The 27,426-nt window shown below is 44.7% G+C and overlaps 8 protein-coding genes and 1 long non-coding RNA gene across 14 annotated transcripts in view; 4 read left to right on the forward strand and 5 right to left on the reverse strand.

Moving 5' to 3' along the window:
• pms1 (PMS1 homolog 1, mismatch repair system component) overlaps window positions 1-3,988 on the forward strand; it is a 17,132-nt gene extending 13,144 nt beyond the window's left edge. The window contains exon 14 of the mRNA XM_008328996.3: window positions 2,209-3,988. The gene's annotated coding sequence lies outside the window, so the exon portion shown is untranslated. The remainder of the gene's footprint in view (window positions 1-2,208) is intronic.
• Window positions 230-1,827, reverse strand: LOC112488310 (uncharacterized). The gene is made up of 2 exons (XR_003052228.1): window positions 1,688-1,827; window positions 230-1,647 (listed from the first exon to the last, which is right to left on the reverse strand). It is a non-coding gene; the product is annotated as an uncharacterized LOC112488310 (long non-coding RNA).
• Window positions 3,989-4,912: 924 nt separating the features above from the next.
• LOC103392395 (growth/differentiation factor 8) lies at window positions 4,913-9,104 on the reverse strand. Its single transcript, XM_008328997.3, has 3 exons — window positions 7,857-9,104; window positions 6,735-7,108; window positions 4,913-6,335 (listed from the first exon to the last, which is right to left on the reverse strand). The coding sequence occupies exons 1-3, from the start codon at window positions 8,233-8,235 to the stop codon at window positions 5,955-5,957; spliced, it is 1,134 nt and encodes a 377-aa protein (XP_008327219.1). The 5' UTR covers window positions 8,236-9,104; the 3' UTR covers window positions 4,913-5,954.
• A 438-nt stretch (window positions 9,105-9,542) lies between these two features.
• On the forward strand, window positions 9,543-12,929 carry ormdl1 (ORMDL sphingolipid biosynthesis regulator 1). Of its 2 annotated transcripts, none has more exons than XM_008328998.3 (4): window positions 9,543-9,689; window positions 10,647-10,826; window positions 11,156-11,307; window positions 11,986-12,929. In XM_008328998.3, the coding sequence occupies exons 2-4, from the start codon at window positions 10,653-10,655 to the stop codon at window positions 12,119-12,121; spliced, it is 462 nt and encodes a 153-aa protein (XP_008327220.1). In that variant the 5' UTR covers window positions 9,543-9,689; window positions 10,647-10,652; the 3' UTR covers window positions 12,122-12,929. The 2 variants fall into 2 exon arrangements, with proteins under 2 accessions (XP_008327220.1, XP_024919677.1); XM_025063909.1 differs by having other exon boundaries at window positions 9,555-9,693.
• On the reverse strand, window positions 12,853-15,894 carry adat3 (adenosine deaminase tRNA specific 3). Of its 2 annotated transcripts, none has more exons than XM_008329000.3 (2): window positions 15,785-15,894; window positions 12,853-14,244 (listed from the first exon to the last, which is right to left on the reverse strand). In XM_008329000.3, exon 2 carries the CDS (start codon window positions 14,229-14,231, stop codon window positions 13,197-13,199), a length of 1,035 nt encoding a protein of 344 aa, XP_008327222.1. In that variant the 5' UTR covers window positions 14,232-14,244; window positions 15,785-15,894; the 3' UTR covers window positions 12,853-13,196. The 2 variants fall into 2 exon arrangements, with proteins under 2 accessions (XP_008327222.1, XP_016895254.1); XM_017039765.2 differs by lacking the exon at window positions 15,785-15,894 and adding an exon at window positions 14,717-14,854.
• On the reverse strand, window positions 14,109-15,902 carry alkbh6 (alkB homolog 6). 2 transcript variants are annotated; one of them, XM_017039767.2, is made up of 3 exons: window positions 15,785-15,902; window positions 14,717-15,445; window positions 14,109-14,244 (listed from the first exon to the last, which is right to left on the reverse strand). In XM_017039767.2, exons 1-2 carry the CDS (start codon window positions 15,843-15,845, stop codon window positions 14,736-14,738), a joined length of 771 nt encoding a protein of 256 aa, XP_016895256.1. In that variant the 5' UTR covers window positions 15,846-15,902; the 3' UTR covers window positions 14,109-14,244; window positions 14,717-14,735. The 2 variants fall into 2 exon arrangements, with proteins under 2 accessions (XP_016895256.1, XP_008327221.1); XM_008328999.3 differs by lacking the exon at window positions 14,109-14,244 and having other exon boundaries at window positions 14,577-15,445; window positions 15,785-15,901.
• Window positions 15,903-16,068: 166 nt separating this feature from the next.
• Window positions 16,069-19,153, forward strand: osgepl1 (O-sialoglycoprotein endopeptidase-like 1). Its single transcript, XM_008329001.3, has 7 exons — window positions 16,069-16,435; window positions 16,768-17,155; window positions 17,288-17,492; window positions 17,615-17,763; window positions 17,898-18,028; window positions 18,114-18,185; window positions 18,330-19,153. The coding sequence occupies exons 1-7, from the start codon at window positions 16,242-16,244 to the stop codon at window positions 18,412-18,414; spliced, it is 1,224 nt and encodes a 407-aa protein (XP_008327223.1). The 5' UTR covers window positions 16,069-16,241; the 3' UTR covers window positions 18,415-19,153.
• On the reverse strand, window positions 19,003-21,866 carry fkbp7 (FKBP prolyl isomerase 7). Its single transcript, XM_008329002.3, has 4 exons — window positions 21,364-21,866; window positions 20,962-21,113; window positions 19,438-19,565; window positions 19,003-19,323 (listed from the first exon to the last, which is right to left on the reverse strand). The coding sequence occupies exons 1-4, from the start codon at window positions 21,786-21,788 to the stop codon at window positions 19,162-19,164; spliced, it is 867 nt and encodes a 288-aa protein (XP_008327224.1). The 5' UTR covers window positions 21,789-21,866; the 3' UTR covers window positions 19,003-19,161.
• A 286-nt stretch (window positions 21,867-22,152) lies between these two features.
• Window positions 22,153-27,426, forward strand: part of glsb (glutaminase b) — a 17,140-nt gene continuing 11,866 nt past the window's right edge. Inside the window, exons 1-7 of one of the 3 annotated variants that reach the window (XM_008329003.3) lie at window positions 22,153-22,718; window positions 24,543-24,642; window positions 24,786-24,907; window positions 25,077-25,206; window positions 25,502-25,581; window positions 25,944-26,107; window positions 26,477-26,535. In XM_008329003.3, coding sequence (XP_008327225.1) covers window positions 22,411-22,718; window positions 24,543-24,642; window positions 24,786-24,907; window positions 25,077-25,206; window positions 25,502-25,581; window positions 25,944-26,107; window positions 26,477-26,535 — 963 coding nt within the window. In that variant the 5' untranslated portion in view covers window positions 22,153-22,410. Of the gene's footprint in view, window positions 22,723-24,542; window positions 24,643-24,785; window positions 24,908-25,076; window positions 25,207-25,501; window positions 25,582-25,943; window positions 26,108-26,476; window positions 26,536-27,426 lie in introns of all 3 variants that reach the window. The other 2 variants (XM_008329004.3, XM_025063892.1) reach the window with 2 other exon arrangements.

Here is a 27,426-nt window from a genome sequence, read left to right on the forward strand (position 1 = left end):
AGGGGATTGTTGTAAATGTCTTACTGCTGGTTATGTGCTTAATGGACGCTTGTCTGCAGAAGTGCCTGCTGCAGCAGAATTCACTCCGTGCAGCCCAGGGGTATAACGGGGGTAATTGGGGAGGATTAACTGATGATCATCTTTTGACCATGTGACCACAGGGTTTAAAAGGTCAGCAGTGGTTCATTTTCCCAGATGTCCACCTGTTGGGTTTTTTTTTTCTTTTTGCATCAACATTTCCTTAACCGACCATTGAACAGATGTGGTGAGAAGAAAAAGGTGCCTTTTTTTTTTTTTTTTTTTTTTTCCAGTCGGTGCAAAATGTGAAATATTGAAATATGAATTCAAAAACACTCAGTCTACATAGAGCGTCATCTACATAGTTTTCTGTTCTCCTGTTACCCCCTCTAATGTGCACAGCTACTGCTACTGAGGTCGTATTTAGCAACTGTACACCACTTTCACAACGCAGAGGTAAGCAAGCTCTTTAACAGTGTCATCGAATCCAAAATAAAATTACAGGAACTATAATTAACCTCTTTCCCACTCTATTTTTGGAGCTGGTACAAGTCATCGTCGTGGAGTACCATGTCCAATCTGGGGTATGAAGGCAGGACCTGCAAAAGTTTCTGCATAGCTTTACATTTCCCCCATCTGTTGATTAATATCAATCATCAGAGTAACGACGTGACGTCATCAGGTTCTTTGGATCGAGCCTCTCGTCAAATCCAGCTCTGTCACAATTCCTAAAATTCCACGTCTGAGCGCTCTGTGAAGAAAAATGTTTTCTGGTTTGGCTGTTAGTAGGATCTTCAGTCCGTCTCTGCTTTCGTCATAAATCATGCTGTTATTCAACGGAGCACAAACCCACGTTCCTACAGTCCAGTCTGTCTGTCGGAACTCTGGTCCGCAGCGGGCGACACGCCGTAAAAAAAAGTTCTGCTTGTCGTTAACCGGTGTCGACATGGAAGCTAACGGACCAAACGGCCGATAGAGTGAGAAATGAGGGGAAAAGGCAGAGAGCGTTAGACAATATGACTAAAAGTCGAGTTTATCTCGTAAATAATGAGTCGCAGACGTTTGACTATAAAATAAACCTCATAAAACTGATGGAATCCGTCAGACTGCGGGGTAAATAAACTCCACCCTGTCGATACCTGCAAAATAACCCGGAGGAAAAAATACGACTCGTGAATATATTTCAATTTTGACCATAAAAATGACATTTGAACAACGATGTCCCAGAAACTATTTCCTCTCATATTTAAATAGCCTTTCAACAAGACTGGATAAACAAACCTGCCAACCCAGAATCCACCTGTGCTCAACGCACTTTGGACGTGAATGTGGATGAACACGAGAACATGATCTGTGTCATGTCTCTGATACGGCAGCAGCCCACAGTCCATTCCTTTTCGTGGGACACAGCCCAACCCGGGTTATGGACTAGAGTTGAATCCAGACCCTTCAGCTTCAGCTTGACGGAACGAAACAGGTTGCTAGGCTACGACGAGTATCCTGTTGGGGTTTTGATTAGAAGTTGAAATTCTCATTCAACCCATTTTTCTTTAATGCAACAGTCTGGGCTGTACTGTATGTGGCCTGTGGGCCGCTAGTCATGTTTCATGTGGGCCAGACTGTGAAGACCTGCTGCATGTGAGATGTTGTTGTAGATGGACGTGGTGACCTGCTGTATGTGAGATGTTGTAGATGGACGTGGTGACCTGCTGCCACTGGGCCTCTGAGCCTGTTTTTTAGACGTGGTCTAATGTGATGGGTGATCTGGTCTACACTTTTATTTCTGACGTTTTTGTCCGCAGGTTCTGTGTATTTGGTTCTACCGTATCACTGCTTTCGAGGAATACACTCTGTGTACTTCAGATACAGCTTATCAAGTATAAAAGAAAGACCAGGACTGACTGTTGTTTGGTTCGTTTGAGAAATCAGCGTCCTACAACTTTTTTTTTGAAGTGGGATTTTCTTTGGTATCAATAAATGTCAGACCTGTCCTCAGACTGTCTCCAGGACCGAAGTCTCTACGGCCTGATTCTGGAAAGTTCTTCCTGCTGCATGAATGTCACTCATGCACTCAGACTTGTAAAATTAATTTTGTGAAAAACTCACCACAAATGTTATTTCTGAGATGTCAAAACCGATCCCTCTCTCTTGACACATACCTGATCCTCCTCTACATCCGTCTGTGTCCAGGACATGGGGGTATCATCGGGAGACGGGGGTTTCCATAATCGGCCGTCCTTATTCTCCTCGGAGGAACATCTATTCTTCATCACTGTCAGCTCCACGTCCCAGGAGAGACCGCGCTCGGCCGTCTCAGACCTTGGACGCTGCAGTGTTGTGGTTTTCTCTTTCCACACCCAGCTCCTCCTCGCAAACAAACACTGACATTCAGGAATTTAGTAAACATGGCTGAAGTGTCCGCTAATCTGTCTTCGCTCCAAACTTCCAGTAGCTTAACAAAGTCATTAATCACACGACAGCTTCCCAGTGGTGACTGTCAGCTTAGGAGTAGGAGTAGTGATTCCTTATCCCTAAGTGAAAAAACAAGCAAAGTGCAGACGGGACGGATAAATCACCGCAGAAGTGAAGACAGTTCGCATTCAGCGGTTGGCCATCTGGCACCGACCGGCTCCAAACCTGGTTGATTTTATTGATTTTCATTACGTTCCATCGACCGGAGAGAGACTTTCACAAACAACCTGTCAATCCAACCGCGGCAGAACCTTCTCTGCCGGTTGTTCCTTGGTACTGTATGTGGTACTGTTGGGTAGTGCGCTGGGAGTCGGTGTCTATTTTCAGAGTCTGAACCAGTCGTTCTAACTCAGGACGGTCATCATGTGAGTTGAGCTCAGTCACTGTCAATCAAACGGATTTGACCTGGACACAGTAAGGTGGAGTGAACCCATGATTGAGCCAACCGTAGACAGCTGTCGACCACAGCCAATGAGAAAGAGAGACTGGGACACAAGGAGTAGAGTCAAACACAACAGGAAGTAGAGTCAGAAGACAGCAGGAAGTAGAGTCTGAGGACAACAGGAGGTAGACAAAACAAAGATGATGAAGAGTGACAGTTGGGAGACTGATGGAGATGTGGCAGGAGCACCGGTGTCAGAGGTCAAAGGTTGATGTCTTCGGTTGTCTTTGTCCAATCCTGTCGTCATCATTGTGAGACTCGAACAACAACATGTTGAAACCAGTCTGAGTCTAGACCTTTGTGGTTCCCAAAGTAGGGGGCAGGCCACTCATAAGGGACATGGAGCTTTTACTGTGTTAATAGAAAGTAACTGTTCGTATAAACTAGAGTACTTTTTTTGTGAATATTTGACGGAAACGCTTGGTTTGAAATCTACAAAAGGGGGCGCTGCAGAAAACATTTGTGAACCACTGTTCTGTTCTGTAACAGGATTTAGTCTTCTTGAGTGTCCGTTACACTGTCCAGTTAGACCCAACCTGAAGAACTGACCGACCCAGCGACCGACATCCCCACACTTTGAACCAACTGAGGATTTTATTGGTATCTTTATTGATGTAGAATCATTCCTGTTCTTGTTCGGAGCTGCCGTCACTCTCTTCAGCCCGTCGTGTTGACAAGCACGACCTTCGCCCCAGAGTGATCTGTCAGCATGAACACTTCTCCAGGTGTTGGTCTTCAAACATCTGGTAAAGACAGTAAATGTCCCAGGATGCACCTGACAAAACCCTTTTCTCTCTGCTCCTATTATCCCTCTCTTCACGGACACTTGTGCTCCGCTACGGACTCAGGAAAAACAAAGATGTCAAGCCAGCATGCAGTACCTGCAATTACCACTGATGGTAATCGCAGCGACTGGACTGATCATTTTTCTGCTCATCTGACTTTACAGCTCATCTTGGTCCTGTGATCTGGACTTTAGGTCTGAGATGTTTACGTTTTTGTGTTTTATCTGAGTTAATTCAGTTTAATGTTGAAAATAAACTTTACCAAAACAAAGTTCTGTGTAATCGGTTCATTCAAGTCAGTGACAATGCTGTGTGTGTGTGTGTGTGTGTGTGTGTCGTACATCTTCCTGTTATATTTACACCCCAGTGAGTCTGTCCACTAACAGGGTCTCCAGCTGCCTTGGACTTCTCCTTCACCCCCCGACATCCTCCCTCCCGCTGCCGGACTCTCACTTCCTCACCTGTCAAAGGTGGAATGCGCTGGCGACACCGGTCCTCCAGAGTCCTGATAGATGTGGTCGCTCGCTCCAAATGTTTCCCGGCTCTTCTTCCAGACAATCGACAGCTGCAGACAATGGAGAAGGTACGGAATAACCAGGTGTGACTGAAGGGTCAGAGGTCGTGACCCTCTGTCACCTTCTTCATCGGACTGAATGAATTCACCTTCGAGTCCGGAGACGACGTCCCCTGAAATACTGAAGGTTTAAATGTCCTGTCTCTCTGTCCTGTCTCTCTGTCCTGTCTCTCTGTCCTGTCTCTCTGTCCTGTCTCTCTGTCCTGTCTCTCTGTGGTTCATCTTCATGGTCTGTCCACAGGACAGGAAGTGAATGATGTCAGAGGCTGGTGCTAAACAATCATTGGCTGCAGTAACCGGGGTCATTGTTAGGTGGCAGCAGAGTACGAAGGTGTTTAATACCATTGCTGTCGTGATGGTGGAGAAGCAGGAGTCGATCCCAATCATTGGCTGATGATTCACACTAACATTCACACGTAGGGACATTAACCTAATCCTCAGTTCATGGTTTTGGACTGTGGGAGGAAACTGGAGACCACACACACACACACACACACACACAGAGCGACCAGCAGGTGGAGCCGGGGATCAGATCAGTGACAGTAAATTGAATGCTGTCAGTTCTAAAGTACCAGTATCAGTTTGGAACTGTTTTTGGTAAAAAGTCAGAAACTCCAGAGGGAAAATTGAAAACTTTATTTTACTGCAGTAACAACAAGTATATAGAGTTGCTGTGATACATTTGTCGTCTCTATAGATGGAGGTTTCATATACAATTTCCAACAGGTTCAGAAAAGCAACTCCTAGTGGAAACACTGGCAAACTGTCTGTATACAATACAAATTATCAAAATCAGTTTTTACAACTTCTGTAGCCACCAACCTCAGCCTGTTGGTGCGCTATAGTGCAAACTGTGTTGATGAAAGCACAACGTCAACATTCATACATCTGAACTCCGTCTCCGCCACGTCTCCACCTGTAGGCGGCGTTCTTCCTGTCGTCATTTGAGTTTACAATCAGGTGGCTTCAAGTGTCCTGGGGCAGGTTTGGCTCTTCTGGTGGGGGGGGGGGGGGTGAGTTTGTGATTGGGTGTAACAGTGCTCCATGGTGGGGGGGGGGGATTTTGAAGTGAATGTGCAGAACATGCTTGTCATGGCAGCAGTGGCTCAAATGTAGGGTCGAGGGACCACTTGTGTTTTCGGTCACGGGGCAGATGCCGTCTCACTGGGGCAGTTAAAAATGGGCTATTTTGACCTCTTGACCCTGTGTGTGATTCTAACGTGTTCTGCTGGTGTGAAAATATCATGTTATGGTTCTTCCAGCTGTGTTTTTTTTTTTTTTTGCCCGACTCGTCCTCAACAATTCCTGGTTTCATTTTACGACGGAGACGTTTAATTTTATTTCATAACTTTGTGTCTACATTCACTCCGAGGCCCAGCGGCTCTGTGAGCGCGTCTACTATCGCTGGTATCGGACTTGGAGTCTTTTGAGATTTGAGTGCGTCGTAGATAAACGTAGAGCGGTGAAGTTCGTGAAAGCGTTGCTCTGCAGGACAGTGGGGGCCGTTCGCCGCCTCTACTCTGATTCTATTGCACCATAATCTGCAGGAAAGCATTGGAACTGTTGGAATCGGTTATGTCAACAAGTCTAAGTTGGAGGCGGAGCTTGAGCCACAGCCCCGCCTCTGTCCTCCTGTCCGTCTCCACACAGACTCCGCCGGCGCTCAGGAGCAGCCGCAGCGGTCCACCACCATGGCGGGGATCTTGCCGTAGATGATGTGCTCCTGGTGGTTGAAGTAGAGCATGTTGATGGGAGACATCTTGGTGGGGGTACAGCAGGGCCCGGCGCTCCCCCGGGGGTTGGCCTTGTTCACCAGGTGTGTGTGAGGGTACTTTTGTAAGTGCATGTACTCACACTCCCCAGAGCAATAGTTGGCTTTGTAGCGCTTTGGTGCAATAATCCAGTCCCAGCCGAAGGCCTCAAAGTCAACAGTGAGGGGGTAGCGGCAGCAGCGGGTCTCGGGGGAGTTCTCGCCGCAGTCCAGGCCCACGTCCCTCCTCGGTCTCTTGGGGCTCTCGGAGATCTTCACCTCCATGAAGGGTAGCTAAAAAAAGCCAGAGTGAGTTCAGCACGGTGTTAAAACCAACGTCTCGACGCCTGGACCTCAAACGTCGGTTCAACGACACGACAAAAACATTTTTAAATCAATCGTCGTTAAATTTGAGGGGGAAAAAAACCTAAAATCTGTCGAACCTCTGAATATGTTGACAATGAAATATTGCAACTTTGCTTTGTTTGTTCTCGCAGTTTTGGGGAAAATCAGGATTAAATAAAAATCTGGTCAAAGGTCAAAGGTCACACGGCTCAACACTAGACAAAGACATGACGATATGAAACTGGTCAAAGCTGCTGGACACACCTGATATTCCTCTGGCCACTGTTTCTAATCAGGCTGAATAAATCAAACCCCCTCCTCTGAATTCCCCAGTTCCCCCCGACTCACCAGTCCTTCCTCTCCGGACGCCGCCGTCGTCACAGCCAGGTCGTTCCCCCTGGAGTCGAAGGCGTTGACGACGATGCCCCAGTTGGTCTCCGGCTGCCGCAGCCACATCGTCAGCACCTGTTTGACGTCGATGCTGTGCCAGGAACTGGCGCCGGGGCTGACGTCCACCTTCAGGGAGCGGATTCGGATCTGCCTCCTGTTCCCGTCGGTGGCCGGCATCAGACGGGAGATCTGGAGGAAGAGAGTCGTCTCCTCGTCCGTCGGCCGCAGATGCACCCAGACCACGGCGCGGACGATGCGGCTGGTTTGTAACTTTGGTGTGAAGGAGAAAAGGCAGCACTTCGGTTCCCCGTCCTCCTGAACGACGGAGTCGGCTGCGAGAATAAAAAGTTCTCCATGTCAACATCAGCCTGCAATACCGTGACCCTCCATCAGGGGGTTTTACACAGTTTTACACACTTCATGGGATTGAACCTAGAACCTTCTTTGTACTGGCCAGTAACATTATATAAAATATATTGTACAAATAAATCTGTCGTTAACATATTTATTATTATTATATTACACACATGTAACTGATAGAAATGGGGGGAGGAGGGTTCAAATCCCAGCTCTGGTGCTTGGGTCGATCAAGAACCAAAACCTTCTACAAATATCTGGACACAGTCAAGGTGTTTTTAAAGGCTTCCAGGGGCGGATCTAGGATAATATTTTCACTTAACAAAACTTCCATTCCACCTGTGGATGTACACACAGTACTACAGTACAGTAAGATTTAAAAAAAAACAAAAAACCTTCTTCTCAAACCAACTGTTCTCTGAGACGGAAGAATTTTTCATAAAGAAAAAAAAAGTTTCAACATTTGTCCAGAAGTTGAGCACGAATTTAACAACTTTATTCAATGATAAACTTGTGACGTAATGCCAACAAACTTTTTTTGCCTGTAAATCCTAGCTCTCCGGCCCTCAAACCTATAGCTGTGGGGGCATCTGGGGTGGCCGGTCCTACCCCCCCGCCCCACACACCCCACCGAGAGCCGCCGCTGTGTGAGCCTAACTACGGGGGACCCTGCCGCTGCTTCACTCTCCTCCTGAAATCCATCTCTAAAAGACAAAAACTTACGTTCAGTTCCCGTCAGCATGATCCTCTCGGTGACGGCGTGCTCGTCATCTTCCTCCATCACCGCGTCCCTGTTGTCGTCCCCCACCACGTCGTACTGGTCGAGGAGCTGCTGCAGCGGCGGCGCCTTGGGCAGGAGCTGCTTCACCACCTCCCTGCTGATGTTCGGGGCTTCTTTCATCCGCAGTTTGCTCAGGATCTGGGATTTGATGGCGTTGAGTCGCATGGTCTTCGTCTGCTGCCGCACCTCGCAGGTGGCGCACTGGCCCAGGTCCTCCGGGCCGGGGGCGGACAGCTGAGAGTTCGTTTCTTGGTCACTCAGAACTACTGGACCCAGTGCGATGATGAGTGTGAGACAGAGCGGGACAGGAGACGGCTGCATTGTCCCCTTAGGTGTGGACTTTAGTGGAGACGAATGATTGGAGAGAATCCCCGCTGCGTCACTGCGCTGAGTGTGGATTAATGTCGCGCTCTCACAGGCATCATACTTGATTAGCGCGCAGCTTTTTATACTCCAACTTTAGCCTCTTTTGTGTCGTCAAAAACTATGATTGGCTGGACAAACAACAATGAATTTTCACCGACGGACGTGAAACTTTTTTTTTTTTTTTCCGCCGTCAAACCATAAAGGGAGCGGAGGGAGCGCGCGGCCGTGGTTGGATCAGATCCACCTTTTACTGCGTTGATTTGTTAATGCCCACAGTAAAAGCAGAGGATTATCACGTGTTCACGAATGTTTTCTTTATTATTATTATTAACTGTGCATTTCACCGAAACCAACATTTTTTCCTCACAATAGAAATTTACCGCTTAATAAAAAAAAATTAAGTAATATAACGGTAATAAAGATCACGTGACTATTTTCTGCAATAGTATTAAACGTAAAAAAATAAGAATTTCAAAGAGGTTAATTGGTAATTATTTTTATTTTTCTTTTCTTTTCAGATCATCAGAAAAAAAAAAAGAAAATATGTACAAGCTGGTGTTTTAAAGAGAATGAACGAAGTCACTGCTTCAAAGTTTCCCTAAATACCTGTGGATGAAACATCAGTGTAAGGACATGACGAGATAGCGCCATCGCGTGGCAGTAGTGTCCTACACGAAAGAAAACAAAGAATGTGACTAATAATATGAACAGTACGGTAAAATATGACGGTGTTATGATTGTATATGACATTATATCATAATAAACTGTGATTCAGCATCGACTCAGCAGCGTCGACATCGTGTTTGTTACGAAGTGAAGGTGAGAATAAAAACGACACAATGTTATAATATATATAATGTATAATTCACAATAAAAGAAAACATAAAACACGAGTAAACTGTTTTATGTTTTACAGTTTCTATTAAAATGAAGTACAAGTATTTGCACATATTTACCGTAATAAAAGTATTATATGTGTATGAATCATAAAATATAAAAAATAAATTATATATGATGTATTTAAAGAATACACATATTCAAAATGTTGAATATATTTCACACATAGATATTCGGCAGTCAATATAAAAAACATATATGTACATAATTAAAGATTATTTAAATATATATATTTATAATTTATTTAGTTTTTAAGAAAACCGTTCGTTAAAAATATTGATTTTCCGTTAACCGTAAAGCGTTTGCGTCCCCGGACGCTGAGCCTGACGAGACAAACGCGGGGATTAAATGCCCTCATGAGCAGCGCTTTGTAGTTGCGTCTACTTCCGCTTTGCCCAGCGGACGTACGACGTGTTGTCAGCGACGAAGGATCCTGACACATCAACAGGAGACGAACATTTTCTCTTCAGTGGACTTGATCTAAATAAATACCCCGCTCCTCGACTCTAACGGTGGGTCAGTGACGGTGTTTACGCCTTGTTTTTCCAACTTCATCCACGCACGTAATCGTCGCTGTTATTAACGTCCATCTTTACGTAAATAAGTCCTGGAGGAGAGCTAGTATGGCTAGGGCTATGTGCTGGGAACCAAGATTAGTCCAACCAAAGTTCCGTGTTTATATATATGTTTAACAATGAACGTTACGGCTTCTTAAACAACAAAACATCTATTTTCCGCCTGTTAACTAGATTCAAAGTCCGGTTGACATTTTAACGTTATATTTACAATAACCGTGCATGCGGTTCTAACTGCTATTTATTCAGCATATAGTCCGTGCCAGTGTTCCATCCCGTGCGTGTGTCCCTTTAAATATGGTACGCACGAATATTTGTGCAAACACACACATGGGTGTGTGTGTTGTTGTTTTTCTCATTTACACGTTATGTTTACATGCTGTTTAAAAGGTTAAACAAACGGCTGTGAAACAGTGAAAACACAGACGTAAATATGAAGTTTTTGGAAGTTTCCTGGACGTAAATCTGAATTCCATCTAATGCCGTCTTAATTCTGGCTGCAGTTTGACCCCGTCGCCGACTTCAGTCCACTGTGGCAGATTTCACTGTGCCATGGAGCAAAGTTCAGCAACGTTACATAATTGTGTTGTGTTTTTGTTTTTCACTTTTAGACGTGTGGAGAGGTCAAAGTTCAGTCGCAGGTCTCTGTCCTGTTTACTGCTTCAAGTCTTAATTGTTTGACTCATTCACAACAAAACCATCAAGTGGCCATTTTCTGATTATTAACTAATAGTTTTGACTTAGTTTTCATTACTCTAAACCAGTTTCCCAGAGTGAAGGGGCTTCTGTCCCCTAAGATGTAACGTAGGTTTTGGAGTATGCAGATATTCCAAATTGTTACATAATGAATTTGTTACTAATGTTTAGTTTGTGTCTCACTCGTTGTGTCCACAGAGCAGAATGAATGTGGGTGTGGCACACAGTGAGGTGAACCCCAACACCCGGGTGATGAACAGTCGAGGGATCTGGTTGACCTACGCCCTGGGTGTCGGAATACTGCACATCGTACTGTTGAGTATTCCCTTCTTCAGTGTTCCTGTGGTGTGGACGCTCACCAACGTCATTCACAACTTGGTAATTAACACCTCAGAGGTCGAGAGGTCGTGAGCAGTGAAGCTGCCCTCTCTCTCTCTCTCTGTAGTTTCTTGTTTTTCCTGGTGAATTTCTATACAATATGACGGCGTACATGTAAGTTACTCAGGAAGTTTCGCAGTTTTTTACCAGTATACGATACAGTGGCAATGATACGATATATTGCGATGCTACAATCTGGTTTCCCAGTATATTTTAAAATATATTTTGTTTTTACCAAGTACTTTAAGGGAGATGTTGATGCAGTACTTTACTCTGCCACATGGGAGTGAGGTTTTACTGTTTCTAATTTTTCTTGTCTTCTTCTTTAGGGAATGTATGTTTTCATGCATGCAGTAAAAGGAACGCCTTTCGAGACCCCAGACCAAGGAAAAGCCAGACTACTGACACACTGGGAACAGCTGGACTACGGCGTCCAGTTCACTTCATCCAGAAAGTTCTTCACCATCTCCCCCATCATTCTGTATGTATTAATCATCATCATCATCATCATCATCCATCCTTCTCATTTTAATATAGGAACTTTTTCTTTTTTCAAGGCGTCAAATTCTGATAACAGTCCTACAGTCCTCCATTAAAAAACATTTTTTGTTTTTAGATGCACAAACACACAGTTGTAAGGATGTAACGATTCACTGAACTCATGATACGATGAGTCGTCATTATACAGACAAACTGTGACCAAATCCAACGGTCCTTTATTCTTAAGAACTCTGTAAAATCCCATCACCGACAGAAATGGTCTGTGAACCTCATCAACTGGAAGCATTCTCTTAAATAACCAACTTTTCTAGGCGCATACTGCCACCTAGTGTACTGGAGTGTAATAGTATGACCAGTGACATAACGCAGCCTTACACTTTGATACGCGATTCATATTTTTATTTCAACCGTTAAGAATTGTCCAGCATTTGTATCGGTTTTTATTCACATCGTTACATCGCTGTATTTGAATAGATAACGCAGCCTTACACTTTGATAAGCGATTCATATTTTTATTTCAACCGTTGAGAATTGTCCAGCATTTGTATCGATTTTTATTCACAACACATCGTTACATCGCTGTATTTGAATAGCCTCAGTAAAGTGTTGTTGTTGTTTTTTTTTTTAATGTTTCCTTTTTTTTTTTGCTTCTTCACAGCTACTCTCTGGCAAGTTTTTATACCAAGTACGACACTACGCACTTTGTGATAAATACTGCGTCGCTGCTCAGCGTCCTGATCCCAAAGCTCCCGCAGCTGCACAGAGTCCGAATCTTTGGCATCAACAAGTATTAAGACACTGGGACAGAGTTGTATGAAAAAAAACAAAACAAACAGTTGTTGTTGAGTTGTATCCACCATGTACCATGACGTCAGGTAGGTGTCGCTATTGTCACGCCGAGCGTCAGGCTGGATATGAAGTGATGGAGCGGGCCAGACTCCGTGTGTGTGAGAGTGTGTGTGTGTGTAGTCGGAAGGATGCCACATACAAAAACTAACTTATGTGAATATTTAAAGATGTGTTTTGGCCGGTGCTGACCTGGGCTGGCCCAGGCCTCACAGCTGTTCAGGTCGATTTTCTTTTCGTCTTCAGGTCACATGATGTGTACATGGGTGACTTGGTGTGTTTTCAGCAGGGATGCCCGATATTAACTTCCTGCTAATATCTGATGTACCGATGTTGTCCAAACACCTCATTTCTGACTTCGATATCAACCGATACGATATATGCAGCCGTTTTCCCCACAAACAAAATCTCAGTAGCTCACAAGCGATTCCAGCATTTTTGGGGAAACCCAGACATTGTGTTATCGGGTTTTCATTATCGAAGGCATAACCGATAATCATTCTTACAGATATTACATAATTAGGCTAATATCGGGCCGATAATATCGGTTGGTCGATATTATCAGACATCCCTAATTTTCAGTGATGTTTACTTCCTGGTACATGTCCATTAGCCCAGAGCGTCAGTCCTTGTTTCCCATGATTCCCTCTGGTGTTTGAATCATTTCTTTGAAACAGTGTTTTTTTTTTTGTTTTATTTGTTAATGTTTGGTTCTGTATGATGTAATAAACATTCATGTGAGGTTGAGACAAATCATTAAGAGCGTCTCTGGTTCACTTTGTTACATTTCTGCTATAGTACACCAAGTATTACTCAGCATGTTGTACTGCAGTACAGTGTGTATTCAGCTCTTTACTTTGAATATTCCTGTTTCTGTGACAACCCACGATAATGATCTGAGAATGAAATTAAAGTAAAAAAATTTAATGGAATTTAAAACATGGGCAGAAACTTTACAGCAATTATAAAAAAAGAACCGATGGCACAGGAACTGTTTTTTTAAAAAGAACCCTGGATTAAAGGTTAGTTTTCTAAATCCTTCCTGTTTCTGTTCAGATCCTCACACTGTGACCTCAACACTCCTCTGTAGACCTCGAAGCGATGGTTCAAATCCTTCAGAGAGTGGATTTTGAACTTAGTCCCCAAGGCCCCGTCAGCAGAGCTGGTGCCATAGAAGAGGCAGCCAATCCTGGAGTGGACCAGTGCCATGGCACACATGATACACGGTTCTCGGGTCACATAAAGGTCATAGCCGGTGCATATGTAAGGCTGCGAGCCTGTGTTTGAGTCACAAACGCGGTCATCGTGGGATGATTCTGGTGCCGTGAACCGACATTCAGGATATTTGTCAAAGGAGTAACAGCCCCCCCCCTGGCTCCGGGCCACCAGGTCAATGCAGACCATGACGGCGTGGTGCAGCGGGTGGTCTCGTCTGCAGTCGTGACCCACGGCAACCACCCTCTGCGTCGCAGAGTCAACCACCACGGCCCCCACCGCCTCCATCCCCAGCTCCTGAGCAGCTCTGGCAGCAGCGACCGCAGACATCATGTGACCGTGCATGTTAGCTTTCTGAGCCGAGCTGAACAGCTCCCCCTTCAGGGCGACCGTCACCTGTTTGTCCTCGTGAAAGGACGTGGGCCAGTGTTTGCTGGCCAGTTCAAACTGAGGTCTGGTGAGGGGGGGGCGTGAGGGGACCTGAACCACGAAGAGTTCACCCAGTCCATCGGGCCGCACTCCCTCGGAGGAGAACAGGGAGTCGGTGGTGGCGTCCTTTGAGTCTGGCACTTGACTGACCAGACACACCAGCACCTCCAGAGGGTGAGGACTGCCCTTCTCCTTACACGCACGCACCCTCTTGATGTGCTGCAGGCCAGCGAGCGGGTACCGGAGGTTCAGCTCCCGGACGAGCCGTGACGTCTCCCTCTTGTTGACGATGGGCGCGGCGTAGGCCTGGACCAGCTGGATGTCCTGTGACTGGTCGTCCGACAGGACAGGAAGTGCCGTCCATGAGTCGGAGTCGTACAGCGAGCCTTTCAAACGCTTCACCTGCGGCTCCATCGTTAACGTTCTCCTGTGAATACGATTTCACACCAAAGGAGACAAAGTTAGTGCGTGTGGCGACTGAGACCTCCTGTGATTGGTCAATTAGTGCGATGGCTTCAAGGAACCTCTGGCATATTTCAGTGACAGTTTTTATTTATTTGGTGTCTTCGTGTGACAAGTTGTCCGTGTATTCAGGTACACAGTACTGTAGTAGTTACTAGGTATGTGTCCGATATCAACCATACTGACATAGCAGGGCAGTGGTGCCCTGGTGGTAAAGGAAGGTGTTTCTCAATTATTTTCTGCCATGCCCCCCCTAGGGGACAGACGTTTTTTCACCGAATTGAAATACTAGTGAGCGCCTAGTAATATTTATTTATTTGTATAAAATACATTAATAAAATGAGCTGCAATGCTGCCATCTAGTGACCACCTAATATCGGACAGATAATTCCAGGCATCACTAATACAAACATAACTACATGTGGTGGTGGACTGACAGGTCAGCTCAGTCTCTTCTCACTTCCTTCCCAGAACCAGCTTCGTCCTAACGACCTTCGGCACGTGTCTAAAAGTCAGTGAAACTCTGTTTCCCCGAGTCAGCGTCTGTCCCAGCTGCGCCCCGGCTGCAGACAGGTTGACCACCTTGTCCGTGACTGTGTCGGTGGTGCACGGTTGGATGCCGTGAAGGAGGAGCTTGTACATTTCCTCCTGCAGGATCAGGAGACTGCGCGGCTTCACCAGCAGGGAGAAGAGGTAACGGTCGTCCTCTGTCTGTGGAGACGCCCCCTCCTGGCTGCTGACCGGGGAGTAGAAGTCCAGCAGGGTGTGAGAGCCCAAGCTGATGGTGGTGACGGTGGGATGGTAGAGGGGGCCGTCCTCGTGAGGCATGATCCCTTCCCCCTGCTTGTACTCGTTGACCAACACGTGGTTGGCCGTCTTCCCGCTGAACGCCCCAAGTGAGGAAATTTTCTGACAGTACGTCTGGAGCCAGTCGGGCATCTCCTCAGCTAGCATGCCTCTGTGATGAGGTAACCCTCCCCAGTTCTGCAGCCTGCGGCCCGACAGCTGTGTCCACTTGGTCCTTGGAGACTTGTAGACCTGTTGCAGCAGGAAGGACTCCTCCTCCTCTGATATAAAGTCTGGGATGTAATAGACTGTTGGTAGAGCGTCAAGTATAGCAAACTGCTTCAATTTCTCCACAACTCTTGTTGGGTGTTCCATGTCTCCTTCAGAAAAGTCAACACAGGACTCTTGTTAAAACCCAACCTGAAGACTGTATCCCGGTGTCGTCCATGTTAGCATTTTAAGCCTATTACACCTATTTAGCCTATGTGATGCGAACCTTATTTTTATTTTAACATTGACATTTTGATTTTATTTCTGTTAATCTGCATTATCATTGGTTTATTGCTCAGCGGTCAAAGCTTTTACATTAAGACGTGAATAAACAAACTGTGGATGGATGGTGAGTAAATACATTTAGAACAAACGCTTCATTTACGGTGACGTTTCACACACAAATAAAAACTAAAATGTTGCAACATTAATATAAAGCTCATTGTTACCTTGGTATGTCTTCAGAAGAAAATGTACAGTTTTAAGCTGACTGCGCTCGTCGCAACTCATTTGCGCACCGTACTAAACCGTCCCCCTGAAACAAAGCCACATACTAATTTGGACCCGTGTGTGATTTCACAAAAAATGCTCGTAATTTGAAACATATTTGTATAGGTTAGTTATATTGTTCATTTGGTCTTGATTTATTTTATTAGGAGGTTTTTATCTTTGTGCTAAATTCATACCGGAGCTGGTGAGCTAATGAGCTAATGCCCTCATCGGCGGAATTATTTTCCAGTGACACGACCGGAAAAAACCGGAAACTTCCTGCTTGATGTCCTAAACTTAAGGGTTAGGGTTTTAGTCTTCGGTGTATTTTGTACTGATGTTATTAACGTCGTGTATCTGTCGGTGTTGACACAGACCAGATGTAAAGTCTGTCTGAGGTCTGTGGCCGTTTTCAAAATGTTTTCTTCTAAACTGAGTCATGCAAAGAAGCTGCTCCGGGTCGGACACACACTCCGAGGAGGGAGAGCCTCCTCATCGACGCTGGTGTTGGGCATCGAGACGAGCTGTGATGACACTGGAGCGGCCGTGCTGGATGAGACCGGCAGGATACTAGGAGAGAGTCTGCATTCACAGAAAGAAGTACATCTGAGGTAAATCTGTTATTATTATTGTTGTTGTTAATAAAAGGGTGAACTCTAGGTCCAGCAAACAAACAATAAGAAAAAATAACTAATTAGAACGTTTTTAGCTTTTACTTTCCTACAAAATATGGTAGTTTTAACACAGTTTTTGAGCACCAGCTTCACTGTAGGCTAGACTCCCATTGATGGACATAAATTGCACACAAAACTGAACTATTTTATTCATCCAAAAAAACCAAAATAATCATTTTGACGTCAGTTATGATGGAAATGTACAGACCCCTAAAGGGACGTGGGGAGAGAAAAACTGTTTCTGAAGTTGATTTTTGTCGTCACTGTAGGAGCGGAGGCATCATTCCCATCGTGGCACAAAAGCACCACAAACAAAACATAGAGCGTGTGGTCCAGGAGGCGTTGGACAGAAGTGGCGTCGACCCGAGCCAGCTGGCAGCCGTGGCGACTACGGTGAAGCCGGGCTTGGCTCTAAGTCTGGGCATCGGCCTGGAGTTTAGCCAGAGGTTTGTGAGGCGACATGACAAACCCTTCATACCCATCCATCACATGGAAGCTCATGCCCTGACTGTCAGGATGCTGCATCCTGTGAATTTTCCCTTTCTGGTTCTGCTGGTTTCTGGCGGCCACTCGCTGCTCGCAGTGGCCAGAGGAGTGGACGACTTCCTGCTGCTGGGTCACACTCTGGATGAAGCTCCAGGAGATACGCTGGACAAAGTAACTCCTCCCACGTCACACGTACTTGTAGTTGCTGGTCATGTCGGCACGGGCCACGGTCCGAGGTCGTGAGCGTCGGTGTAAGGTTACGCGTCTCCCTCCGAGGTCATAATTCTTTATGTGGATTCACAGGTGGCTCGACGTTTGTCCCTCATCAAACACCCAGAATGCTCCACCCTCAGTGGAGGACAGGCTATAGAACATCTGGCAAAGACTGGAGACAGAAAAAAGTTTGTCTTCACGACACCTATGGGTCAAGTCCACGACTGCTGCTTTTCTTTCGCAGGTTTAAGAAATCAAGTATCGATGACTGTAATGAAAAAGGAAGCGGAGGAAGGTACGTGTCAGCGCAGATCTCCAACAGTACTACGTCTGTGAAGTACTGGTATAACAAATATTCAACAGTTTGTACTGAAAGAGTTCCCTCCTCACGGTTGAGGTTCTCTCCTCTGTCTGCAGGTATAGAACAGGGAACGTTGTTGTCGTGTGTGAATGACATCGCCGCTGGTGTTCAGTACACCGTGGCCTCTCATCTCGCCAAACGTACCCACCGTGCCATCTTGTTCTGTAAGACACGTGGTCTGCTGCCGTCTCCCAGGCCCACTCTGGTGAGTCAGAGGTTGACTCCTGAATCTGTTTCCTCTCCTGACCCACATATATATATGTGTGTATGTGTATATATGTATATACAGTATATATATTTATATATATGTGTAATGAGTGTTTCCGTCTTTCCTCAAAGGTTCTGTCTGGAGGAGTTGCCAGTAACCAGTACATCAGAAGGACTTTGTCAGTCATTGCGGAGAAGACTGGTCTGGACCTGGTCTGTCCTCCAGCCCAGTTCTGCACCGACAATGGTGTCATGATCGCTTGGTGTGTGTATATATGTGTGTGTGTGTGTGTGTAAGCCAGCTTCCATAAGTGATTCAGATTTCACATCATTTCTTTTTTCTACCAGGAACGGCGTGGAACGTCTGAGAGAAGGGAAAGGAATTCTGCCTCCTGACGTAGACGTTTTCTACGAGCCGAGGTGAGACGCTGAGAACTGTGGGTGGGTGGGAGCGGCGGTCTGTGACGGTGACGGTCTGTGAACACATCAACAGTCTGTCTGTGAAAGCTGTGATGTGTTCTGACGTCACCTGCAGATTAAACACATCCAACTGCTGTTTTCCAGGTCTCCACTAGGGGTCGATATGACAGCGGAGGTGAGGGCAGCAAAGATCAGTTTGCGTTCAGTCAAGATCAAGGTCCCTGACTGACTCTGACTCTGCTTCAGTCCTGGGTTCAAAGTTCAAACTCCTGGTGTAAATGTATGAACTGGTTTGATCCATTTTTAAAAAAATTAAATCACTGTTAACATTGTTGTCAACTTAAATGATGCATCTGGAGTGGTACGATTCCCATCTGCCGTACAGAAGGTTCTGGGTTCGATTCCGTCCTAGGGTGTGATTTCTCTGACTCACCACTGTGTGGAGCACCTCTGTGACTTGTCCCAGTCATCCACTGGTAATTATAAAATAATCTGACATTTAAAGATGCGTAAATGAATAGGTTCATTTCAGGGAGTTCGTATTGTAAATACATCCCATCACTGTTGAACATTTAAAACCTGAATATTTTCATTTAGAAAAATTAGGGATGTCCCATTAACTTTTTACCGTTATCCGATATTGACTTAATTTCTGATTCCAATATCAACCATACCAATGTGGCGTGGCAGTGGTGGCCTAGTGGTTAAGGAAGTGAAGTGCAGCCTGCTCACTAAGGTGATGGGTTAAAGCAGTGTTTGTCAATTATTTGCCATGCCCTCTTTATCTGTACAAATCACGCAGCATAAACACAGGAAATACTGGACAACAACGAGCGTTTTACTGCAGTGTTCACTCTAACACAGGGTCGGGTTGAAAACAACAACATTAAAACTAATCACAGTCAGAAGTGTAACGACCTAAGAACGAGAACCAAACAGATGACAGGACGGGTGACGGGAGTGGGCGTCGCCAACACTAGAGCTCGTCGTGTTCGTAGATGTTGTACTCCTTAGCACTGATCATTCCGTCCTTGTCCCGGTCGCTCTTGTAGAAAATATCGTCCAGAATCTTCTCGTAGTACAGGTCGTCGTGTACTTTCCCGCCCTTTTCATAAGACAGTTTCAAATGTTCTTTCACCTGAAACGACAGCGCCACCTGACTGGTCACATCGAACAAAAACCTTTAATGCTACTGCCAGTTCTATCATTACTACTGCAGTACTGCCACAAGCCTCTAGTTTTTTTTTTTTACCTCAGTCCTTGTCAGGACTTTGTCTGCGTCTTGGTCCACTTCTTTAAAGGCGTCCACACTTCGAGGTCCTCTGGAGACCGCGTAGACCTCCACCTCAAATATCACAGTAGCATTGGGTGGAACGGGCTCTGTTTTTGGTTCAAAGGATGACAAGACAAAGGTCAAGGAGAGGTCACAAACATGGGTTGATTATTGTAGTACAAAAACTGCATCAATAACTGACCGTGTACGGTCACAGTGTGACCACAGAGAAGACAAGGCAAATGGACGCTGCTTTGGACCAGTGGTTCCCAAAGTGGGGGGTGTGGATGCTCAGAGGGGCAAATTACTTTCAATGACCTACCTCTTTATTTGTCTCATAGCAAGGACTGAACTGAATTGCTAATTTTCTAATTGTTTAATAATAGGAATTACAGTGTAAAAAAAAGTAAATATATGGGTGGGTTGGGGGGACACTGAATAAGAGGGAAGTTTTGGGGGAACTGTTTTCAACAGATTGATAAATGAATATATTTCTCACTTCTTTACTTTCCTAGTTTATTACTTGTAGGGGAACTCCTGTAGCTCAGATTTTCTGACATACCACCAGAGGGAGCCCAAGTGCGCCATTGTTTTAAAACTGCTGCCACTCATACAGAAATACACTGTTTTTAAACCATACTAGGGATGTCCGATATGAACTTTTTGTCGATATCTAATATGCTTATATTGTCTAAACACTTGATTTCCAATTCCGATATCAACTGATACCGATATATGCAGCTGTTTGCCCCCAAAACTGAGGTTTGAGCAACATAAGAACAAATGTTAGTGTCAGTGATGACGACAGAGAGAGGAAGTGATGTCACAGTGGTTAGTCCAGAGATGAACAGATAAAATAGGAAATTGCATTTATCTACAGTTACGTATATGACGTAACTGAGCATAGGAGCAGCGAATGGAAGAGAGAGAGAGTTCCCGTGGAACCGAGCAGTGACTGTTTGGTTCTTCGACGTGCACCAAAGCGTACCAGAGACAGAGAGAAGAAGAAGAAACCAGTCGTCCTCTGCATGCTCACAGTTCATGCCACAGTGTCAGCTGTGATACTGAGTCAGTTAGTCTGCTGGGAAAACAAAAACAACAAAGCATCAACACAGTACGTTTTGGATTTTTAAAAGTTTTAGATTTTTTGTTTTTTTTTACACATTTTTTAAAACAATATTAACTAATGATGTCCAATAATATCGGCTGACCGATATTAGTATATTTATATAATCTGTAAGAACCGTTATCGTGATTTCCCTCTGATAATGAAAACCAGATAACACAATGTCTGGGTTTCGCCAAATGGAAAAAAACCCCACTGTATAAGAAAGTGAGAGCCACTAGATGGCAGCATTGCAGCTAATTTTATTATTATATTTTAATAATCAGTGGATTGTATGCAGAATGTTGGTGCCAACTCATACAGTGGTTTGTACTGCTAAATAAATAAATATTACCAGGCCCTTACTAGTATTTTAAATCTCTGCCACATTTACTCACCTTTTCCTTTTTCTCCAAATGCCAGCTCAGGTGGAACCGTTATTTTCCTTTTCTCTCCAGGACACATATTCATCATCCCGATATCAAGGCCTTTAATGACCTGTCCGACCCCCAGGACGAACCACTGAGGGTGGCCGGCTTTCTCTGAACGACTGAGACAAAAACAGGGTCCACTCGTAACCTGGGACTGAGTTTAACTCAAAATAAGCACCACTGAGCTCCTTATACCTGATAAATAATTTAATACAATTACTAGGTATATACTACTAGTGGTAGAGACACCAATGTTTCTGGTGCTAGCACAGAAGCTAAACAGTTTGAGGAACGACCCTCGTGACATATAATGCTAGCCTAAAATCCTATCAAATGCTAACAGAACTTTGCATTTAAGCTGGTCTCTACCTGCAGTAGAACTGGTGCCCATTTTCGGCGAGGTAGCCATCGTAGTGGGCGTTCATCAGATCTCCCTTTTTACTGCTCTGACTGCATTCTTCAGGCTTAAACACCACCTCGATCTTCACCTCCCCGGTCGGCTCATCTGCCGCGGCGCTAACTGACCACAGGCACAGCTGTGTGGAGGTCAGGAGCAGCAGTGCCCTGTTCAGTGTGTTCCAAAACGTCTGCCTCATGCTGTTACCGTTACTGTTACAACTGCTGCAACTGCCGGAGCTGTGCCTTCGTGGCAACGTCTGTGAGCGAACGTTGGAAACAGAGTGCGGGGGGCGGGGTGAGCTGCTGTCAATCATATGGGCTTTGCTGCCCTGATTAGAGTCGGTCAGGTTTAACAGTTGTATAACGCCTTTATCTACCGCCTCTGCCAAAGTCATGGTTTAAACCGCTCGGACTATTGCGAGTATAAACATACAATAATAGTGCGATAAATCGTATTTATTGTGGATATATTGCATCCATGGGAGAAAAAGTTGGCAGAAATTATACCTAACAGACTACGCTGAGGGTATATCAACTGTTATAGGAACAGTTATTTTTTTCTGCAGTTACAGGAAACGAAGATCCGATATTTACATCAATAATCCTCTAATTATGGAGTAGTTGTTGACATTGATACCATTACTGTAGACTGTCAACTTAAAGCAATTATTATTTCTAATTATAATAATATTATTAATAATAATGATTTCATAGTATTTCAATAAAGTACGTGCTTTCTGATAACGCTAATGCGATACTGTCAAGATTGACATTACCTTGGTCCAATAGCGTACCAGTTTTTCTTTTACGTCACCAACTTACGTCACAGTCCCTCTACATTTTCACCAATCAAAGCTCAGAAGGTGTGTACCTGTTTGTATTTATTCCCGGACACGGCTGACTCAGAGAGTCATCTCCTGTCGTCGTTCAAGGTGCCGTCTACCCGTCACCAGCCTTCTTCACACCCCTGCGTTCTTGGAACTACGACGTTCTCTTTAACTGCTCGACAGGACTGAGATGTTACAGTTTAGGTTTACCACACTGCTTAAGGAGTTGTCTGAAGTCACACTCAAGCGTCCGTTGGCTGATTGTAGACAGAGGAGCTGGTTACTGAGTCGCCAGCGCCGTTTCTGCGCCGCCTCGGTTGATGCTAGGGCTGTGTGCACTCACCTTAAGGCCCTCCATGCCGCTGCTCACCGGCCGGCGCTCCGCACCGCGCCCTGCTTCTTATCAACACGATCATTTTGTACAAAAACAGAAGGCGTCGTCGAACAGGAGGAGCAACTGAAGAAAGATGAAGGTGTCAACCTGGCGACCGGTGAAAAGTAGGTTTTTTTATTTATTTTGTTAAAGAACAGCCGCCGGATGTTGACAGGGATGAAGGTTGTACGACGACAGAACAACCACATGCCGCTGTGACGCGGAAAACTGTCGCGAACAACACAAACTACGACCCAAAACACGCATGTATAACGTATATAATGTAATATACAGTACAATATACTAGTAGTATTAATAAATAAATTAAAAATAACATTTTTGTCGAAAAAAAACAACAACAACAAACGTCAGCCTACATGGCGACAACCGTAGCGGGGCTAGAACAAAAATATATATATTATTATATTATAAAAAAAAGTTTTTGCTCTTTGAAAAGTCCGGCGGGGTGTTGTCTCCTCTGACCTCTAACTGTCCGGGAACGAGGCTCAATCCCGGCTTCATGCTGCGAAGCCACGCGACCGACGGCCGGGAGCGCGAATGTGGGCAACAGTAGTAACGGTTTGAAGATCAGCTGAGAAATGTAACATCATGTGGTTGAAATGCAGTCGTCGATTGTCACAGTCGCCTTGTTTGTCCGTTATTAATACTCGTACTGTCGTGATAAATAATTATTAAATTTAATTTGAAATTCATTTGGTTTTTAGATGCATTTTTTTCTTCAATGTAGCTATTGGTCAGTTGTTATATTGTTACATCATACTGTAGATATATCAGTTTTATGTTTTAAATACCTTTTCATACATTTAACTGTTGTTATACATGTATAACTACACGTATAAATGATCACGTGACAAATACGCGTTTGAACTTGAAGGGAAAAGGTCAAAAAGTATAGTCAAATTTAAAGTAGTATTTGAGTTTTTTTGCTCACTGTTTGTCACCTTCAGGACTTGTTTGGACTGGACCCTCTTGGTTATACAGGAGCTGCTGGCGGTGCAGGTTCAGTAATGTATGCTGGAGGCAACAGCACTCTGCTTCCATTAGACATGCCTGACAGACGGCGTTCTGGTCTCTACTGGTTTGTTTGCTCACCTTAAAGCACTTTACCATAGGTTTGAACCTAGTGTTTACCCTGTAGGGAACAGATGTCCTGGAGGCAGGTGGAGGTGCATGGACTGGGAGGAAGGTGATGAGGTTCAAGCACATCCATCATCGAAGCCGAGCTGACAGATAATAATTATCAGAAATGAGAGATGTAACGTCGTAACGATGCATCGTGAAATGGTTAACATCGGTGTGCGGATTTTCTGTAAAGAAATTTCTATTCTGTTGTTTAAGAGAACGATTTCAGTTGATGATGGGATTTGGGAGTCATTGGATTTGGTCAGAACTTGTCTTGAGCTCATTCAATACAATCCTGATAAAATTGTATTGTGAACAAAAAAAATAGTGATAACATCGTGATCGCCAACAACAACAAAAATCGTATCGCGAAACAAACACTAAAAAAAATCGTGATAAAATCGTATCGTGAAACCAAAAAAATTGTGATTGTGAGGAACCACCATAAAAAGTTACTTAAAATCACGTTGTGTACAACTACAACAATAATCCTGATAAAATTGTAGCATAAACAAACCATAAATTCGTGATAAAATCGTATCATGACTTTATGGTTCCATCCCTATCAGAAATGATTGGACGTTGGACAGACGGACTGCTCTGTGATTTTATCAACCATACTGAGAAAACAAACTCTGCTGTGGTTATTTATGTGAAACTAAATGTTTACAGTGTGTACAGTAACACGCAGTACTGAGTCTTTGAACGTCCCACTGTATGAAACTGTGCCGTGAGTTGCATCATCATCATGTGGCGCTGCTGACTGTGAATTCTCTGACCTGTTTCTCCCTCTCTTCTCTCCCCAGAAGGAGAAACGCCGGCATCCTCCCAAGTCTGGAGGACCTGTTGTTTTACACGGTGGCTGAAGGTCAAGAAACAACCATTCCTTCTCATAAATTCCTCACAGTGAGTCTCTCCTCTCCATCTGTGTCACTCTTCTGGACTCGGCAGCTCAGTTATTTTTCTGCCACGCCCCCCTACAGAAGTTTCTTCAGCCATTTCTTTACTATAAAATAATAATAATTTTTTCTTTTTTTTTTTCCGTTCAGGCACTTAAAGCCACGGGGCTTCGCAGCGGAGATCCTCGTCTGAAGGAATGCATGGAAACACTGAAAGAAACCTTGAATAACACTGAAGACGGTGTGACCCTGGACAGACACCTCTTCAAGAAGTGAGTGCTCATTGGTCGGCACTGTTTTATCATTGTCGGTGTGGGATTCAGCTGGTGTCCTCTGACCTCTGACCCTTTTGAACCTGTTGATGTTTTGGCTCTGAAGGAAAAAAAATCGAAAAAGTTTAAATCCTGATGTGTAATCTAAAAAGCTGTCCGTGGTCCACAGGTGCGTCCAGAGCAACATTGTCCTGCTGACCCAGGCGTTCCGCAAGAAGTTTGTCATCCCAGACTTCGAGTCTTTCACCTCCCACATCGACCAGTTGTACGAGAGCGCCAAGGACCTCTCTGAAGGACAGGTGGGTCGATCCAGGGTCACCTCACTGGTTTCAGTCACTCTTTGTGCTTTAATGATAATTAATACTAATTAATACAGTTATCCTCTAAGCCAAACAGGAAGTCTTAGGTCTCAAACAGGAAGTCTTAGGTCTCCAACAGGAAGTCTTAGGTCTCCAACAGGAAGTCTTAGGTCTCCAACAGGAAGTCTTAGGTCTCCAACAGGAAGTCTTAGGTCTCCAACAGGAAGTCTTAGGATGTTAGTTTTGACTCTGTCACTTCTGTCCATCTTTGAATCTGTTTGTGTTTTTTCCCCAGGTTGCAGACTACATTCCTCAACTGGCCAAGTTCAGTCCTGACTTGTGGGGCGTCGCTCTGTGCACAGTGGATGGACAAAGGTGTGACGTTTTCTCGTTATATTCGCACTTTATATTTACTTTACTTCAAAATATACTGTAGTATCTTCAACTACGGAGAGAGGTTTTCAAGACTACTTTGTGATTTGTTGTTTTATTTTTCCTGACATCCTATCTAAACCCTGCTGGGCTCAGGGTCAAACCACAGGCAGTAGTTGCATTAACCACACATCAGAAAAGGAAGCAGCAGAAAAGTACTTGATGATATTATCACGGTGTTAACTTTGGCAACTGTAATATATGTGAAATACTCGGGATTACTGTTTGTTACTGTGTAGTACTGCTGTGATCTGGATCTGACCGTCTGTAATCACAGCCTTTCACTGACTCTCCGTCTGTTGCAGACACACGGTGGGAGACACCAAGGTCCCGTTCTGCCTGCAGTCGTGCGTCAAGCCTCTGAAGTACGCCGTTGCCGTCCATGACCACAGCACTGAGCACGTGCACAGTTTCATCGGGAAGGAGCCCAGCGGCCTGCGCTTTAATAAGCTCTTCCTGGATGAAGATGGTGAGGACGTGGTCTGGACTGGACTGGACTGGTCCGGTCCGGTCCAGTCCGGTCCTTCTTATCACACATGCATTTTTCAGTTTGGATAAAAGTGAACATTTTAAAAATATTTACACCACAGCAGTCGTTTTTGGTCAACTCTCAGTCTGAGCTGCCTGGACCAGGGGTTCTCAAATCCCGGTCTGGGGACCGGGGCTGGTCCGTGGACGCAGTGAAAAAATGTGCTTTAGTTTTAGGATTTTTTTCCATACAAAGATAATCTGTCAATGTTTCAAAACAATCGGTCTGAGTTTGACCTGAAGTACACGTGTGTTTTACTGCAGCTGTATTTCGCTGGACTGTGTATTTCACTCAGCTCTTGTTTTGCAGATAAGCCTCACAACCCCATGGTGAACGCTGGCGCCATCGTGTGCACGTCACTGATAAAGGTAAAAACAGAATGTCTTTTCACTCACGTCTGTCGTTTTCTAGTCTGTGGTTGATTTCAGACCGAGTTCTAAAACACACAGATGAGGGTATGTTAGCTACTGCAATACTACTAGAGTAGTACTGCGTTTTTGAGGTAACGCCTCGTTAACTCCCGTTCCCAAAAACCTCTGGTTTTTATTTTCTACATTTGTTACGTCTCTGGACTTTAAAATGAAACGTTTGTTCTCTTGTCTGTTGCTCTGAGGGTAGATGTGGTGATTAGAACATTCCAGAAGAAATGACAGTTTCTCAGGGAAACAAATGTTTTAGTTCTTGATGAGAATGATCAGAGATGATCGTTTAGATTTGCCCTCTGGGGGCAGTAAAGTGGTGTTACTGTCGTATCTGACATGTATTTTCTCAGTAAATACAAACCAGCACTGAGGCATCAGTTCCATGTGCCACGGTGTACAGTCAGCGGGTCCGCTAAATCACGCTAACACGGAACGCGAAACAGCGCACATCGTCCACGGAGGGACGTGGAGGGTAAACCCACCCGTCCACCATGTTTAATCAACACACACACACACATACACACACACTGGTGGTTCACAGCAGGGTGAGGTGAGGTCAGGTGTGAGCCCCTGGTCTGGAGTTTTTATCTCTGACCTTTGACCTGTGTTTTCAGGTTGATACAAAAAAAAAAAACCAGAAGAAGAAAACAGTTTAGGCCAAAAGTGTTTTTAAATCCTGAAAGTATTTACATAGAATGTATGTGAAGATATTTTTACATAACACAGTAAGAGTGTGTGTGTGCACGTGTGTAGTACTATGCAAAGTTTTAGGCAGGTGTATACATGTACTTTCTGCCCCAGCAGTACAGAAGGTATTTAAAGCCGACAACATACATC

This window comes from Cynoglossus semilaevis, chromosome 16 (genome assembly GCF_000523025.1).
Source record: "Cynoglossus semilaevis isolate Cse_v1.0 chromosome 16, Cse_v1.0, whole genome shotgun sequence".
In the NCBI taxonomy this organism is placed as follows: Eukaryota; Metazoa; Chordata; class Actinopteri; order Pleuronectiformes; family Cynoglossidae; genus Cynoglossus; species Cynoglossus semilaevis.